At 48.4% G+C, this 15,963-nt stretch overlaps 1 protein-coding gene across 1 annotated transcript in view; it reads right to left on the reverse strand.

The window, feature by feature from the left end:
• Window positions 1-8,149: 8,149 nt before the first annotated feature.
• LOC119396397 (protein slit) overlaps window positions 8,150-15,963 on the reverse strand; it is a 29,396-nt gene continuing 21,582 nt past the window's right edge. Inside the window, exon 3 of the mRNA XM_037663599.2 lies at window positions 8,150-8,850. Within this exon, the coding sequence (XP_037519527.1) occupies window positions 8,657-8,850 (194 nt within the window). The 3' untranslated portion in view covers window positions 8,150-8,656. The remainder of the gene's footprint in view (window positions 8,851-15,963) is intronic.

Raw genomic sequence — 15,963 nt, forward strand, 5'->3', positions numbered from 1 at the left:
GTTTTTGCGTACGGTATGCCAGCTCAGGTTAGGCAGTGCCTTACCAGATCTTGTTGTCACTACGGATAGCCGGCCCGTGACGTTGCGTGGCTATCTCAAGGAAGTGGTAGACAGTGTACGTTTTTTATCTATTCGTTTTTCGTTGGATTATCTAGCAAGTGTTAGAAGAAAAGAATTGTACAAAGATGTATGTGATATGGTTTTGCCAGTACCATTGTACAGGGCCATATACAGTGGAAGACCGGGACAAAATGTACTGAAGCGGGTGAGAAACATGCAGGTACCTACAGGGGTGAAAACATTTTTCTTTAAGTTACACACAGGAACACTATCAGTAAAGACTTTCACAGAGGAACGGGGCTTTTTTACACCATGGGGGTCACACTGCTTGATATGTAAGAAACCAGAAACAATAGACCATGTTTTCTTGCATTGTTGGGAAGGGGTACATTTTTGGGACATTTTGCAGAGGACAATAAAGAAGGATTTTCCACTGGATCCCCACGGGATAAGGTATCTCGCAGTAAAGAATGATGAGGGGGTCCCATTTGATGTAGTGATGTTGACCGGTCTCCACTGCATATGGCGTGCGCGAATGGCCGGATACCACTTCGACCCGGATGCAAAACCAGCAGTAATTTATTTCAGGCAAAGCATGTCTGCATTCATTGAGTGTAGTAAAATACAGGGGATCGAGCCAGAATGGTTGTCAAGGTTTGAACCTCTGGCAACCCTTAAGTATTTTTAAGAGGACAACATCAGTCCAAATGGGACTGATGGCAATGCTTGTTCCTTTTTATTGTATTATGTGAGTGTGCAATGATTGCCGTGTACAATGTCCAAGCCAGGCAATAAAAAAAAATATTGTGGCTTTGTGGTAGAACACCTGCTTGCCATGTGGACGGCCTGGGTTCGATTCTCACTCTAACCCAAAAATTTGTAGTATTTATTTTATTAGATTCACTCTCGATTATTCATATGGTGTCACTTTCCAAAGCAGATTCAAGACATATTGTGGCTTTGTGGTGGAACACCTGCTTGCCACGCGGACGCCCTGGGTTCGACTCTCACTTGAACCCAAAAAATTGTATTATTTATTTTATTTGCGTCTTTCTCGATAATTCATATGGTGTCACTTTCCGAAGCAGTTTCAAGAAATATTGTGGCTTTGTGGTAGAACACCTGCTTGCCACGCAGACGGCCTGGGTTTAACTCTCACTCGAACTCAAAAATTCATATTATTAATTTTATTTGCACCTTTTTCTATTATTTATATGGTGTCACTTTCCAAAACGGTTTCAAGAAATATTGTGGCTTTGTGGTAGAACACCTGCTTGCCACGCAGACGGCCTGCGTTCGATTCTCACTCAAACACGAAATATTTTATTATTTATTTTATTTGCATGTTTCTCAATTTTTCGGTGACAGCGAACGACGCCGACACCGACGCCGGAATTTCTGCGAAACGGCCTCTTTAACACTATCGCGTTAAAAGCAATCGAAAAAGTTGCGGTCCTTATCATCCACAATAAAACTCAGCTTTTGTCTGACGTCCGCATTGCAGCGATGGGCCTCCTACGCGTTCCTTCCGTGCAGAAGGTCCCCCTTATGCGTTGGCTTCCCGCAATAGACGGCCAAAACCAGTCGAAAAAGTTGAGGCCCTTATCACCCACGATAAGGCTCAACTTTTGTCTGACGTCACACCATGCAGCGATGGGCCTCCTACGCGTTCCTTCCGTGCTAAAGGTTTCCCTGATGCGTTGGCTTCACCGCAATAGACGGCCAAAACCAGTCGAAAAAGTTCAGGCCCTTATCACCCACGATAAGGCTCAACTTTTGTCTGACGTCACACCCTGCAGCGATGGGCCTCCTACGCGTTCCTTCCGTGCTAAAGGTTTCCCTGATGCGTTGGCTTCACCGCAATAGACGGCCAAAACCAGTCGAAAAAGTTGAGGCCCTTATCACCCACGATAAGGCTCAACTTTTGTCTGACGTCACACCATGCAGCGATGGGCCTCCTACGCGTTCCTTCCGTGCTAAAGGTCCCCCTTATGCGTTGGCTTCCCGCAATAGACGGCCAAAACCAGTCGAAAAAGTTGAGGCCCTTATCACCCACGATAAGGCTCAACTTTTGTCTGACGTCACACCCTGCAGCGATGGGCCTCCTACGCGTTCCTTCCGTGCTAAAGGTCCCCCTTATGCGTTGGCTTCCCGCAATAGACGGCCAAAACCAGTCGAAAAAGTTGAGGCCCTTATCACCCACGATAAGGCTCAACTTTTGTCTGACGTCACACCATGCAGCGATGGGCCTCCTACGCGTTCCTTCCGTGCTAAAGGTTTCCCTAATGCGTTGGCTTCACCGCAATAGACGGCCAAAACCAGTCGAAAAAGTTGAGGCCCTTATCACCCACGATAAGGCTCAACTTTTGTCTGACGTCACACCCTGCAGCGATGGGCCTCCTACGCGTTCCTTCCGTGCTAAAGGTTCCCCTTATGCGTTGGCTTCACCGCGATAGACGGCCAAAACCAGTCGAAAAAGTTGAGGCCCTTATCACCCACGATAAGGCTCAACTTTTGTCTGACGTCACACCCTGCAGCGATGGGCCTCCTACGCCTTCCTTCCGTGCAGAAGGTCCCCCTTATGCGTTGGCTTCCCGCAATAGACGGCCAAAACCAGTCGAAAAAGTTGAGGCCCTTATCACCCACGATAAGGCTCAACTTTTGTCTGACGTCACACCCTGCAGCGATGGGCCTCCTACGCGTTCCTTCCGTGCTAAAGGTTCCCCTTATGCGTTGGCTTCACCGCAATAGACGGCCAAAACCAGTCGAAAAAGTTGAGGCCCTTATCACCCACGATAAGGCTCAACTTTTGTCTGACGTCACACCCTGCAGCGATGGGCCTCCTACGCTTTCCTTCCGTGCAGAAGGTCCCCCTTATGCGTTGGCTTCCCGCAATAGACGGCCAAAACCAGTCGAAAAAGTTGAGGCCCTTATCACCCACGATAAGGCTCAACTTTTGTCTGACGTCACACCCTGCAGCGATGGGCCTCCTACGCTTTCCTTCCGTGCAGAAGGTTCCCCTGATGCGTTGGCTTCACCGCAATAGACGCCCAAAAGCAGTCGAAAAAGTTGAGGCCCTTATCACCTACGATAAGGCTCAACGAAGAAAAAAAAAAACTTTCATGACAGCACTGGGATTCGAACCCTATCCGTTACGCTCCGAAGGTGAGTTCAGATGCATCGAATGCATCTGTACCATATCAATGCATCGTGCCGATAAAAAAAAAAACTTTCATGGGAGCATTGGGATTCGAACCTTGTCGCTCAAGCTCCGCAGGCGAGCATCTAAACCATTGAGCTAAGCACGAACCCTTGTTTCGATCGAATGAATCTGAACCATATCAATGCATCGTGCCGATGAAAAAAAAAAAACTTTCATGGCATCATTGGGATTCGAACCTTGTCGCTCAAGCTCCGAAGGCGAGCACCTAAACCATTGAGCTAAGCACGAACCCTTGTTTCGATCGAATGAATCTGAACCATATCAATGCATCGTGCCGATGAAAAAAAAAAACTTTCATGGCAGCATTGGGATTCGAACCTTGTCGCTCAAGCTCTGAAGGCGAGCACCTAAACCATTGAGCTAAGCACGAACCCTTGTTTCGATCGAATGAATCTGAACCATATCAATGCATCGTGCCGATGAAAAAAAAAAAAAAAAAAAACTTCCATGGCAGCATTGGGATTCGAACCTTGTCGCTCAAGCTCCGAAGGCGAGCACCTAAACCACTGAGCTAAGCACGAACCCTTGTTTCGATCGAATGAATCTGAACCATATCAATGCATCGTGCCGATGAAAAAAAGAACCTTCATCGCAGCAGTGGGATTCGAACCTTGCCACTCAAGCTCCGAAGGCCAGCACCTTAGCCACTGAGCTAAGACGAACGCTGTCTTCAATCGAATGAATCTGAACCATATCAATGCATCGTGCCGATGAAAAAAAAAACCTTCATCGCAGCACTGGGATTCGAACCTTGCCACTCAAGCTCCGAAGGCCAGCACCTTAGCCACTGAGCTAAGCACGAACGCGTTCTTCGCTCGAATGAATCTGAATCATATCAATGCATCCATATCATATCAATGCATTTCAATACCATATCAATGCGTATCAGTGCACTGAACCATGTCAATGCATTGAACCATATCAATGCATTTTAAGGTACGATACGTGAGGACCCGATGATATGTCTCTGTCTATCATGACACCCAGAAACTTGTGATCGACAATACGGTATACTTTGGCCATTCATTGATGCACTGTATAGTTAGTCATGGGTTTGCGCGTAAATTCCAGAAGAGCACACTTTTCGGTAGAAATTTCCAGACCGCGACCACGGAGGTGTAGAGCAGTTTGAGTGGCAGCTCTCTGGATTCTCGCTCGTTACTGCAGACGAGTTATGTTGACAGACAAACAGTGCTTGGCAGGTGCGTATGGAGAACAATCAGCATAAGATTAAGTATCACAGGCTCAGTACCAAAGTGCTAAAAATGCCGAATGTGGTAATACTGCTGATCTCAAGAATGTCTGGTGGCACTTAAGAGTGGAAACAATACGGAAGTCTCGCATGTAACAGACCACGTATGTTGCCGGGTGCCAGAAGCGTTTCAGAAGCCTCTGAAGCGTCGCAGAACCCTCCGAAGAACCTATTAAGGCCTGAACACACGTACGCGTTGCAGCGTATCAGCGCGTGACCTTTTGACGCGGCACCGCGCCCTCTCCCTATGGGAAGAGAGGGCGCGCGGCTACGCGAAGCTGCGCGCCCTCTCTCTCCATAGGGAGAGGGCGCGGCGCCGCGTCAAAAGGTCACGCGCTGATACGCTGCAACGCGTACGTGTGTTCAGGCCTTTAGCAGTTCCTGCGCTTCAGTGTCCGAATAGCATCACAACAGCCCACAGTGCGCCAGCTACCTACTGCACACCACATCAGCTTACGAAGAAAATCGGTCACCTCAGAAATTTCTGCAGCCACATCAGCAAGGCCAGCACAGGCAAGCCGACCAACTTAAGCGACAATAAGAGATACTCCAACAAGGACAATGACGAAAGAAACATTCACCCAAAGCAAACATACGGTTGAAAGAAGGACGTTTTAACATAAGAACACTAAAGCGAAGACTATTTCAAGATGTAAGACATTGCAGAAAGGAACGTCGCCACAGACGCCTTTAGCATGGACGATCAAGAGTGCAGTACCGCGAAGACATTCCCGGCGAAACCACACAATAAGGCGGAAGCACAGTATGACGAATAGTCATGGAAGAAGCATAGGCCACACCATGCACTATTCTGACACTACAGCATCCAGTACAGCTTCAAGGTTTTCCAACGATGTTCATTTCTGACGAGAGTGAAAGCTGTGTCATTATCAGTATCCATGTGCACAGAATGCTTATGCTGCCCACAAAGTAACAGCCAGCTTCGCCCCACTAGAGCTTTTCTATATATCACCGGACTGCTGTCTCTTGCTCTGAAGTTGTGCACAAGAATAAACGATATGCACGTTTTTACATTTTTCGCTTATCAGACTCTTATTCATTTTCTGTTGCCTATTGTAACTCGCGCATTCCTTCAGGGGGAGGAAGATCTTGTGACTTCGGTGAAAACACTGAATGACGCAGACCAAGGCGAAAAATACTTACTGACATACTCATCAAGTGAATAAAAGCACCGCATCTGCTTTCAGTGTCTTATATCCGAGTTCAACTCTTCTGCTCACCTTCGCTTCCCTTTCTTCTCAAGGGAAAGTGCAGTGTTAGAAATGCGCCTTAGAAACGAAAGCAGTACGAGCCATACGCCAGTGAAGGTTGATGTTGAGTCGTTTATTGACGCATGATAATGACCTAGGCACATCGCAGGCTTTCAACAACTGTAGGAGTCCTTGTAACATAATTAGGAATTATAATGTCTGCGTCGACGAACAAGAAATGTATATAAACCTGAATTTAAGGCAGCTTTAGGACACTGGGGTTTGAGTGTTGCAGTTTCTGAATTCGGGCTGAGGCGCACGCGTGGAGCGTGAATGCGGCTTCCAAGGCTAGAGGCCTGACCACACGTACGCGTTGCAGCGCGTCAGCGCGTGGCGTGTGGTCAGGCCTTAATAGTGACGGGTAGTCGTCTAACAAGGAAAGTGAGTCGCTGGCGCCAACTTTTCGACATAGGGATTTGTCTTCGTCAGAACAGCCGCTACTTTCGCACAAAGTACGCCTCTGGAGCCGATGTTCTGGCAACTGGACTTACCTTCGTGAGGACAGGAACTGCATTTGTTGCTGCTGTTTCAGCGAGGACAAGTACCCTTTTCGAAACGTCGGCTTTATTGTCGTGCCTTGTCCGACGAGTTCCCATCACATCAAGCATCCATCTCCCTATGAAAATCTGTACTCATTGAATGCACATGGCTAACGTTGTATACGTTGGGCGTTTACATGTGTACGTGGTTTCCCCACAGAGCAAGCTTGAAGTCTCGCAGTAGGACTTCTCTGTACAGACGTTCACATTTCTGTCTCAAACGCTTGAACAGCGCACCGCAGCGCAAACAATGTGGTAAGTCTGCTACCTGCAGTGTAAAAAGGTAATACCTGTTGTGATCAGCAAAAGGAGACAGAATCGGGGAATCACGTGGTATCTAAACTGGAAGCCTTCACCTTCACAGCCCCGCCGTGGTGCGATTCCTTCTTTGCAGCGCAGCGCGGGCCTCAAGCGATCTATCAAAAAGTGCGTGCTAATGTGCTTCAAAAAATTTCACATGCATAATACAAACGAAGGACTGCGTCCTGTTGACCCAAACAAACGCGAGATTCACTGACACTGGAAGCCACCGTTGAGTATAGTGAGTTGCACCGACACACATGGCTCGTCACGGGCTGTATGTGGTCGACCGTCGATGGATTGCTTTCGGGAACATGGGCCTACGCTCCTATCCATCTATTACTGCCCTTTCCTTCGGCAATATAGCTTTCAGTGCGCCTTTGGAGCGGTTAAACGATTAGAGGTGATCGACAGTGTTGTGAAAGTTACACGGACGAAACAATGGCTCTAGGGACATTCTTTGCGTGTCCATGGTCGCTCGCTGGTCGGTCGCTGTAATCATCTGCATTGTTTGGGTAATCATATGGTTCGTTGTGTGCAGCTTGTGGCCCTTGTGAAACACTTGAGCATCTTATATTACGCTGTCCCGCATTTGTTACGCAGCGGGCTCTGCTGATAAGGAATATAAATTTCTTGGATTTAAGTGCGCGACCACTGACGATTTCCTCTTTCCGAAAGGTTGTGTTTCTCGAAGCGACCAGGCTCGTCGAACTCTGCTGACTTTTATGGAACAAACGGATCTGGCCACCCGTTTATAGGCGTTTTTCTTTTCGTGTTTTTACCTATTTTTGTCCAAGTCTTCGTCACTTTTCTTTACTTTCCTATCTTCTTTCCTATTTCTCTCCTCCTATCTTCATTTCCTCTATCTCTTCCCTCCTCCCTAAAGAGTTGGCAGACGTTGTGCCCCTCTAGGTGGCAGTTGCCAGCTTGCTCTCTCCCTCTTTTCTCTGTGTCCTTGTGTATCTGTGTACGCAAATAAAAAAAATAATAATAATACCAGAGCGTTCTAGCATAGAGTTACCATTATCTCGCCTTCACTGCCACTACCGCCTCTCGCCGACTGCGTATGAGCGGGGTTTACCATGCCTGCCCGTTTTGGGGGAAAACGGTACGGCGGCAACAGCGACGGTTGAACAATAACGGTAAGTGAAAATTTTCTAAAGGCACAATGTTCGCCACTCCACTTCGCTAAACGTTGGAGGTTGTGCCAGAAAGTTATACCGGAACAGCGGCTATCCCAGAATAGCGAATATCCCAGAAAGTTATCAATCGACAGAATACACGACCTCCTCAGCAAGGTTATGGTGTGTCTCGCGCGTTTTGGCAGAATCCTGACGCTAGTCTGGCAACACATCCTTTCTGGAAAAGTTTGAGGTAGGGTGGCTAGAATGCTAGCCACCCTAGTTTGCGGTGCACAAGAGTTTTCCATTTATAAAGCTGTAGGGTGCCATCGATGAAAACATAATGAGAAAGATGAAAAAGCTTGGAGATGCAATAGAAGGGGTGGAGGGGGAGGGGGGGGACGCAGAATAGTATATCGCGAAGTCTACATACAATGCGCGAAAAGTTCAACGGCTGACGTGGCGAGACAGATCAACATCGCTGCGATGGTGACTTGGTGCATCGCGATGTGGCACAGTGTCCTATTCTATCACAGATCCACGAACCGCGAACGACGAGCTGCTCTTGGCACCGATGTTCGTATCGTTCACAAAACTACTCGCGACTACAACACTGCATGACCGGCGTCGTCGTATTGCGAAGCACCGTTTGTTGTACACAGCGCACGAGAATTGGAGCTGCACGAGTGCACGAGCAGATGCAGCGGGAGCGCACTCGCATGTCCGGTCCTGAACAATGTCGTAAGCACTCCTCGGTCCAGGAAGGTGATCAGCAGCAGACTCGGCGTTGTAGTTATAAATACACACACGGGCGGCCGTTGGCCGCACTGCGGAGGTCTTCTATGAAAGACTAGCTGGCATTGGCGATCATCAGTAGCGACAGGATAGTGTCAGTGCATGCTGAGTGGGACCAGGTTGGCGCAGGCCAGGTTCTCGTCCGTGAGCGTTAAAACGTCCGTACCGTACAGGTGAGGCGGTGCGTTGCATGTGATGTCGTTGCGCTGCCAGAACCGGTCCAGGTAGTTGGAGTTGGTGAACGCCCGGCCCACCCACGTCAGGTTGCAGTCGCAGTAGTACTGGTTATCTGCGAAAGAAAGAGGGGGGATTTATCGAAGGCTCGTTTCTTTTGTTAGGCACAACATAATGAAACCAACAGACAATGAAGCTTAGGAACGTATAGAGTACATTACTTGCATGTTTTTAACTGTAGTATAGTAATAATGACATAAATGGAAAGGAATCAAAGCGGTCGAAAAATCAACTTGCCGCAGGTAAGAACCGTTGGTAACGCGTCTGATGCACAGCGGCGGTCGCTTTCCCATCCACTGTATTGGGTATTGATAATCCTGGGAATGTTAATAATAATAATAATAATAATAATAATAATAATACCTGGGGTTCTTTAACGTGCACCTAAATCTAAGTACACGGGCCTCAAGCATTTTCGCCTACATCAAAAATGTAGCCGCCGCAGCCGGGATTCGATCCCGCAACCTTTGGGTCAGCAGTCGAGCGCCATAACCACTAGACCACCGTGGCGGGGCATTCCTGGGAATGTTAGCCAGCGCCTCTCGCCGCCATGGCAGCGAGTGTGGAACACTCTTTTTGTTGCCAGCTGGCGTCACGCAGCACGTGATCTTATTACGAGCTGGGAAGGCATACAGAGAAGCATTGTGTAGCTAAGAAGAAAAAATTACACCATCTCCCGCTAAAGGGGACCATGAGGCGATGCGAAGCCGGAGCACTTGCACGATCGCGTTCCGTTGGCGTTCGTTGGGCATGCTACCGACCTTGCGTCGTGGAACGCGAAGAGGGACGCTACGCGCGTCGTATCTTCCATCTAGCCTGGCCGTTAATTCTCACAGGGCGAGCGGGGAACGCGGTCGACAGGCGGGCGAGAGGGGGGCAGCGTAGGAGAGGAGAGAGAAGGGGAGGGGATGCGCATGCGCTCGAGCTCATCGCGGCGTTGCGCAGGAGAGAATTTCGGCATGTCTAGCCCGCGTTTCAGAGGAAGAGTGGAAAGGGGAGGGGAGAGGGGAAAGGGAGAGGGAAAGTGGAGAGGGAAGGTGGAGAGGGAAGGGGAGATGGTGAGTGGAGAGGAGGTGTAATAATAATATCTGGGGTTTAACGTCCCAAAACCACCATATGATTATGAGAGACGCCGTAGTGGAGGGCTCCGGAAATTTCGACCGCCTGGGGTTCTTTAACGTGCACCTAAATCTAAGTACACTGGAGAGGAGGTGTGTGCAGAGGGTATGCGCATGCGCAGTAAGGGTGGTCACGCCGCACACCACCACCACCACCACCACCGGATTGAGCTCCGCCTTAAGATACTTCGCATCTAAAAAATCGGCCCATACACACCGTCAATGTGGTCGGACAGCCAAGCAGTTCCGTTCACGATCGAGTTGGCGCCGACGTTCCTCGTAAGCAGTCGTGCTCCTCGGCAGTCCGGACTACACGAGGTCTACCCATCTCGAACCAGGCGAAGTCTATACACGCGAGTCTTTTCGATTGGCTAGCGAGATCACTTGTTGTTAGGAAAGCGCGCGAGTCTACATTATTGGCTAGCGCGATCACGTGATGTCGTGAATGCGCCGCTTGACTTGAAATGCGCGCGCTTACACTTGATTGGTCAAAGCGAGATCACGTGGCCTGTCGGCTCATCTGGCGGCTCAACCAAAGACAAAAGACCAACCAAGACAAGATATACACTGGAACATTAATTATATCGAGAAATGTGTCTAATATGCGTGAAACCTATACCACACTTACTTGCTAAATACGAGTAATACTGGCTCATGTTGGCTAGCTCTTGGCTATCTGCGCTTGTAACAATGTGTTGATGTGACGCACGCCTGTCTCTTTTTCGCTTTAATAAATGTTTTACTCACTACGACAGTCCAACAGAGAAAGTTGAATAGGTTTATCTGCGAAAACGTTTTCTGCCGCGCTCATGATATGAAGATTACTCTTAACAAATGACCTTGCAGTCATGCCACAAGCTACGAGAAATATCAGTGTGCAAAGCTTTGCTTCTGCTGCTATTCTTAACTGTAGGCGCATGTTGCACAGCAAGGACATGCACAAGCTTATCTGAGCTCCAGCTGTCGCAATGGACACTGGCCGAACACGGAATCACGCGGGAACGTCAGCACCAAAATCACGCCATTTAGCGGTTGAATAGCTCTCCGCCAGTAGGCGGCTCCTATACTAAGCGTGGAGCGATGATAAGCCTATCAACGCTCAGGGTCTCGCAACACACCTTTACCTATCTGTGCTTTCTTTTTTTTGCGCGGTGCAACTATATAAACCTACAGTGCGACGAAGGTATAGTGCACGCACACAGAAAGCGCACAGAGTAAGCGCACTTTCGAAGCTTAATATACAATTCTTGGTGTTTACGTCCCAAAACCACGATATGATTACGAGGAACGCCGTAGTGGTGGGCTCCGGAAATTTCGAACACCTGGGGTTCTTTAACGTGCACCTAAATATATGTACACGGACCTCAAGCATTTTCGCCTCTATCGAACATGCGGCCGCCGCGGCCCGGATTCGATCCCGCTACCTTCGGGTCAGCAGTTGAGTGTACCATAACCACTAGACCACCACGGTGGGTCATTTTCGCGACTTAAGTCTTAGAGGGGAAAGAAAAAAAAACGTACAAATAAAAAAAGCACACATAGTCAACTGCGCAGTCGGCAGTGTTAAAGGGACACTAAAGGCAAATAACAATTTATGTCAGAGTGAAAGCTCAATGTATGACAACGTCTAAAACGGCAATATTATCACCAGCAGTGCCCTAGGTAGCGAGAAATCAAGCTAAATGTATCACACGATGAGCGCCACGAGTGGCAAATTTTCAAAATGATCCCGATGACGTATGAGAGCCTGTCTACAATTAATCACTAGTAATCAAACTAGCAGCAATAAAAAAAGAACCTTCCATGCATCAAGAGACGTAATAAAATGCTGTTCGTTTCTGTTTGATTCATGGAAAAAAGAACCTCTTTGGCGTTGCCATGGGGAACGGCGCGCGTGGTTCAAAGGTTCTGTTTTTGCCGAACTGCGCTTCACCCGGCGACCTGCTTCGCTCACGCGGTCGCGTCTCAGTGGTAGTTTCGGTATCGCATACTGCCGCGTGTGTTTTGCGTGCTCGTGAAAGTCGCTCTGACAGAAAGTTCGACAAAATGCCGCAAGCATGTGATGTTGCCGGATGCCCGAATGGTGCACGCCGCCAGTACACGCCGCCGCGCAGTAAAGGCGGGCAACGTTGGGCACGGCAGCAGTGACGTGTGAAAGACTGATTTCAGGCGGGTGATTTGAAGTGCGCTAACGCGATGCGGACCACTAAAACGTGATTTTATTTCAAAATAAGCACTTCCGTGGCACAAAAGTAGCACTGCGAGGTTTCTGGACCGCTATTTCAACAATCAACGTCGACTTAATATTTGCCTTTTGTGTCCCTTTAAAGTAAAGCAGCCTAACATACCAGAGAGAGTAAAAAAAAAAAATCACCGTCCAAGGACTTCGTGTTAACCAACGAAACTTAAACGTGCTGGCCGCGGTGTTTATCACGAGCTGCAATCAATCTAACTGTCTTCTGTTATAGCCTTTGATTTCTCTATAACCCAATTTAAGAGATGCATGCTTCAACCTTTGCGTTTGGTGACGTTAGCTTAAAGGATACTAAGAACACGTAAAGGATACTATGGGTAGCGATTCATGCTGCGGCGTGCATGTGAGCCTATATCGCTATAGGTATATATGCTGACGAAACCTGAGCCGAAGTTAGTGCAAGCGCGGAGACCCTTCGAGGTATAGCGTATGCTAGCATCACTTCGTCGTTATAGTTTCTGCGCACTCACGGACTCACGGACCTCCACATTTTCCCGCCTCCTAACCGTATACAGCTTCTTTTAAGAACCTCCAAAGTTGCCCACATCTAAAGGAGAACCGCTTGGCTATAAGAACGAAATACTTGTTTGCGATTCTGGTTAATCAACATGGAACCGTACCAGTTCGCCCAAATGTCTGCGCAGCTACAGTCTATAACCATATATGAGGTGACCCTTACTGCGCACTGCAATTAGAGGTAGAACGCACTTCAAGAACGAAAGCGCTCGACTACCGATCATTACTGCGCAGAAGCATGTGAGCCGAAAGATAGCAAGGATGGTGCAAGCAACAAATATTGGCCATGTGTTTGTTTGCTAGCTTTGGTTACGGCCGTTCGGCGTTGACAAGCGGTGCTGCTAAATAAAATACGACGTGTGACATGGGACGGCGTTCTGATGCTCAGCAATTGGTCAAGGGTTCAAATCCCGGAGGCCGCGGCGACAGTATTGCGACGCGGGCGGAATGATGCAAAGAAAAAAAAAGGAAATTGGTGAAGCTCTCACTAAGCCACGCAAGGCTTGAAACAGCGACACTGGATGATTCTGAAGACTAGTCCGGTTTCTTCTAGGTTGTTTCTAGGCCTTAGCTAGATGATGCAGGTTCTAGGTTGCTTCTAGGTTGTTGCTAGGCTTTAGCTGGGTGATGCTAGATTGTTTCTACGTTGACTCTCAGCGCAGAGAGGTTTCGAGTTAAACAGACAGCCACAGACACGACACGGTTGTCCAAAACTCGCGCTGAAACCAAGCGTTCGCACCATGCATAGATCTATGGTCACGCCGTCGTTGGCGTAGGCCTTCCATCACTTCGGTGTCTTCTCACAGCTGCCGTTGCCTTTCCCGTTCCCTCGTATTCTTTCGTTGTACGTACTCGGGGTGTTCGGCTCGCCGCTGTCGCTTCGCATCCATTTGTTGGGCTAACTGTTGCCTTCTTCATTTTTAAAGGTGAGTAGTGGGATTTACCCAATTTCTGTGACACATCCGCGTTTATGGTGATGATAGTTTTCTGGATCGACTCACAAGGAACGATTTGCCAAAGAACGTAACTGTTAAAAAATTTATATGTAGATGCTAGTGCACTTAAAGAAAGCCTCATAAGCCCCCATTTCCCGCTATCACGACTCTCAAAGCCCGTCCGTTCGCAGAAATAAACGCTGGCAGAAATAAGCGTCTTTCCCCTCCTCAAACCACTATACTAAAGGACAGAAATTATATTGAAGCTTAAAGAAAAACTTAAAATAATTGCAGGGTACCCCTCTTTGTTTATAAAGACCGGTGGGTGCCCGACAGCACTGGGAAATTGGGAATCGAACCCAGTGCCGCCGGGCACCCGCCGGTTCTACTAATTGGGAGAGAGGTAGGCCCTGAACTGGCGCTCGGTCGTCTTCATAACTCGTATCTCGAGAAGGTGGCCGTTTCTTTCCGCTGTCTTCCATCGCAGCATGGCCAGCGCAAAGAAGACACAAGACTAACAGAAAGCACACGACAAACTGCACTTGTGTCGTGAGCTTTCTTCTAGTCACGTCTCTTGCTTGCGCTGGCCGTCATCGGTATATTCCAAGTTCCAACTCGCCCAATTCGTTAATTTATTACCATCTCCCCACCCCACCCGCCACTTCCCGCTTGACGCCGCGCCGTGCTCCTTTGCTGTAATAAGCGTTTCCTAACATAAAACTGCTCTCATCGTATGGGAGACATCTCAAAAGGCTTTTTTTTTTTTGGGGGGGGGGGGGACATCATAGAAACTGGCTTGTAGCATAGCGCGGAAACAAACGACGGCAAAGAAGTACAGGACGAACACCAGCGCTACTTCTCCTGTACTTCTTCTTTGTCGTCGTTTGTTTCCGCGCTATATTACAAGCCAGTTTACGATGAACCAACAAGCCCATATTGGTACCCTAGTCGACATCATAGAGTTTCCTACAATATTTACTAGCGGGAACTCTGGCTTTGCGATCGTTCAGCCACCATGGGAATGATGGGTAGTACACGTATTTGCCTATTATTCGTGCTTGTGGCTTCGAACACACTTGTGGCTTGGGTCAATGTAGCATTTTGGCTTTAAGTTTCGAAAAAAATGAAGTGAACGTCGAGAGCCGATTTCAAGTGGTGAACTTAAAAGGGTCAAGGCGGTGGATAGGGACAGCTCAACTTTTGCTGAACTTCATCTTGCGACAGAGCGGCTGCAGGCCAACGAAGCCATGCAGAGCCGGAAAAAAGAAGCTTAGGCAAATCCAACACAAATCCATGCACTACTCATCGTTCCCATGCTGGCTGAAGCGTCAGGCGTGGCAGCTCCCACAGACACTAGCGCCAGATTTTCTTCTAGTGTACGATTATGAAGCTCTATGCTAGACATCAAGGCACGTGCCTGGAACTGCCGCAGGTACTTGCGCACAGAGATAAGATGACAATGGACAGAAATCTTTTGCATCGCGGCCGATCTGTGTATCTCGAGTGCACTACAACGACCTCGCTAATTACCGAGATGTTGCGCCACGTCCTCGCAGGTCCGATGGCGCGCTCTTACTAGCAGCTGGGCACCGGAAGGTCGCGGGGTCGAATCTCGGCCGCGGCGGCCGCGTTTCGACGAAGGTGAAATGCTAGGTCGCGGGTTCGATACAGGTCACGGCTGTCGCATTTTCGATAGAGGCGACAATGCTAGATGCCCGTGTAATTAGATTTAGGTGCACATTAAAGAGCCCCAGGTGGCCGAAATTTCCGTAGCACTCAAATATACGGCGTGCCTCATAACGACATCGTGATTCTGAGATGCATAAAAGCGCAGCAGTTATTGGTGTATTACGATGTATGTTGATTTGCTGTCTTCTTGTGATCAATACAACACTCCATATGCGTTCGTTAAGGTTAAAAATATTCTTACTAGTTAAGGGAGTGCCTTCACAAAAACAACAGGGTGTGTACGCCCCTCGTAGAGTGTTCGTAACAACATTCACGTTATATAGCACAGATGCATGTAGTTCTTGATATGGATATATACCGCGCAACGATGTGAAAATGTTGTCATTGTGAAGGTCGAAGTGGTAACGCGTTTTGGATGGACTGGTGTTGCGTAACACGCCATCACGAGTTAACGTCAGTCGTTCTCTCCAATCTCTTTCTTATCTTCTTGTTTCGAGCACTTAGTCCGAGCTGCGCTAATTCATGAAAATCACCGCAAAGGTTATAATGTCGCGATAAGAGCGTGTGCTACGATACGCGTGGGATTTCCTCGAAGCATGAGCGGGACGAGAGAGACGCGGGGCGTTCGTTGAGCCGTTATCTGAATCGTTTCGCAC

The sequence above is a fragment of the Rhipicephalus sanguineus genome, chromosome 6 (assembly GCF_013339695.2).
Source record: "Rhipicephalus sanguineus isolate Rsan-2018 chromosome 6, BIME_Rsan_1.4, whole genome shotgun sequence".
NCBI classification, from domain to species: domain Eukaryota; kingdom Metazoa; phylum Arthropoda; class Arachnida; order Ixodida; family Ixodidae; genus Rhipicephalus; species Rhipicephalus sanguineus.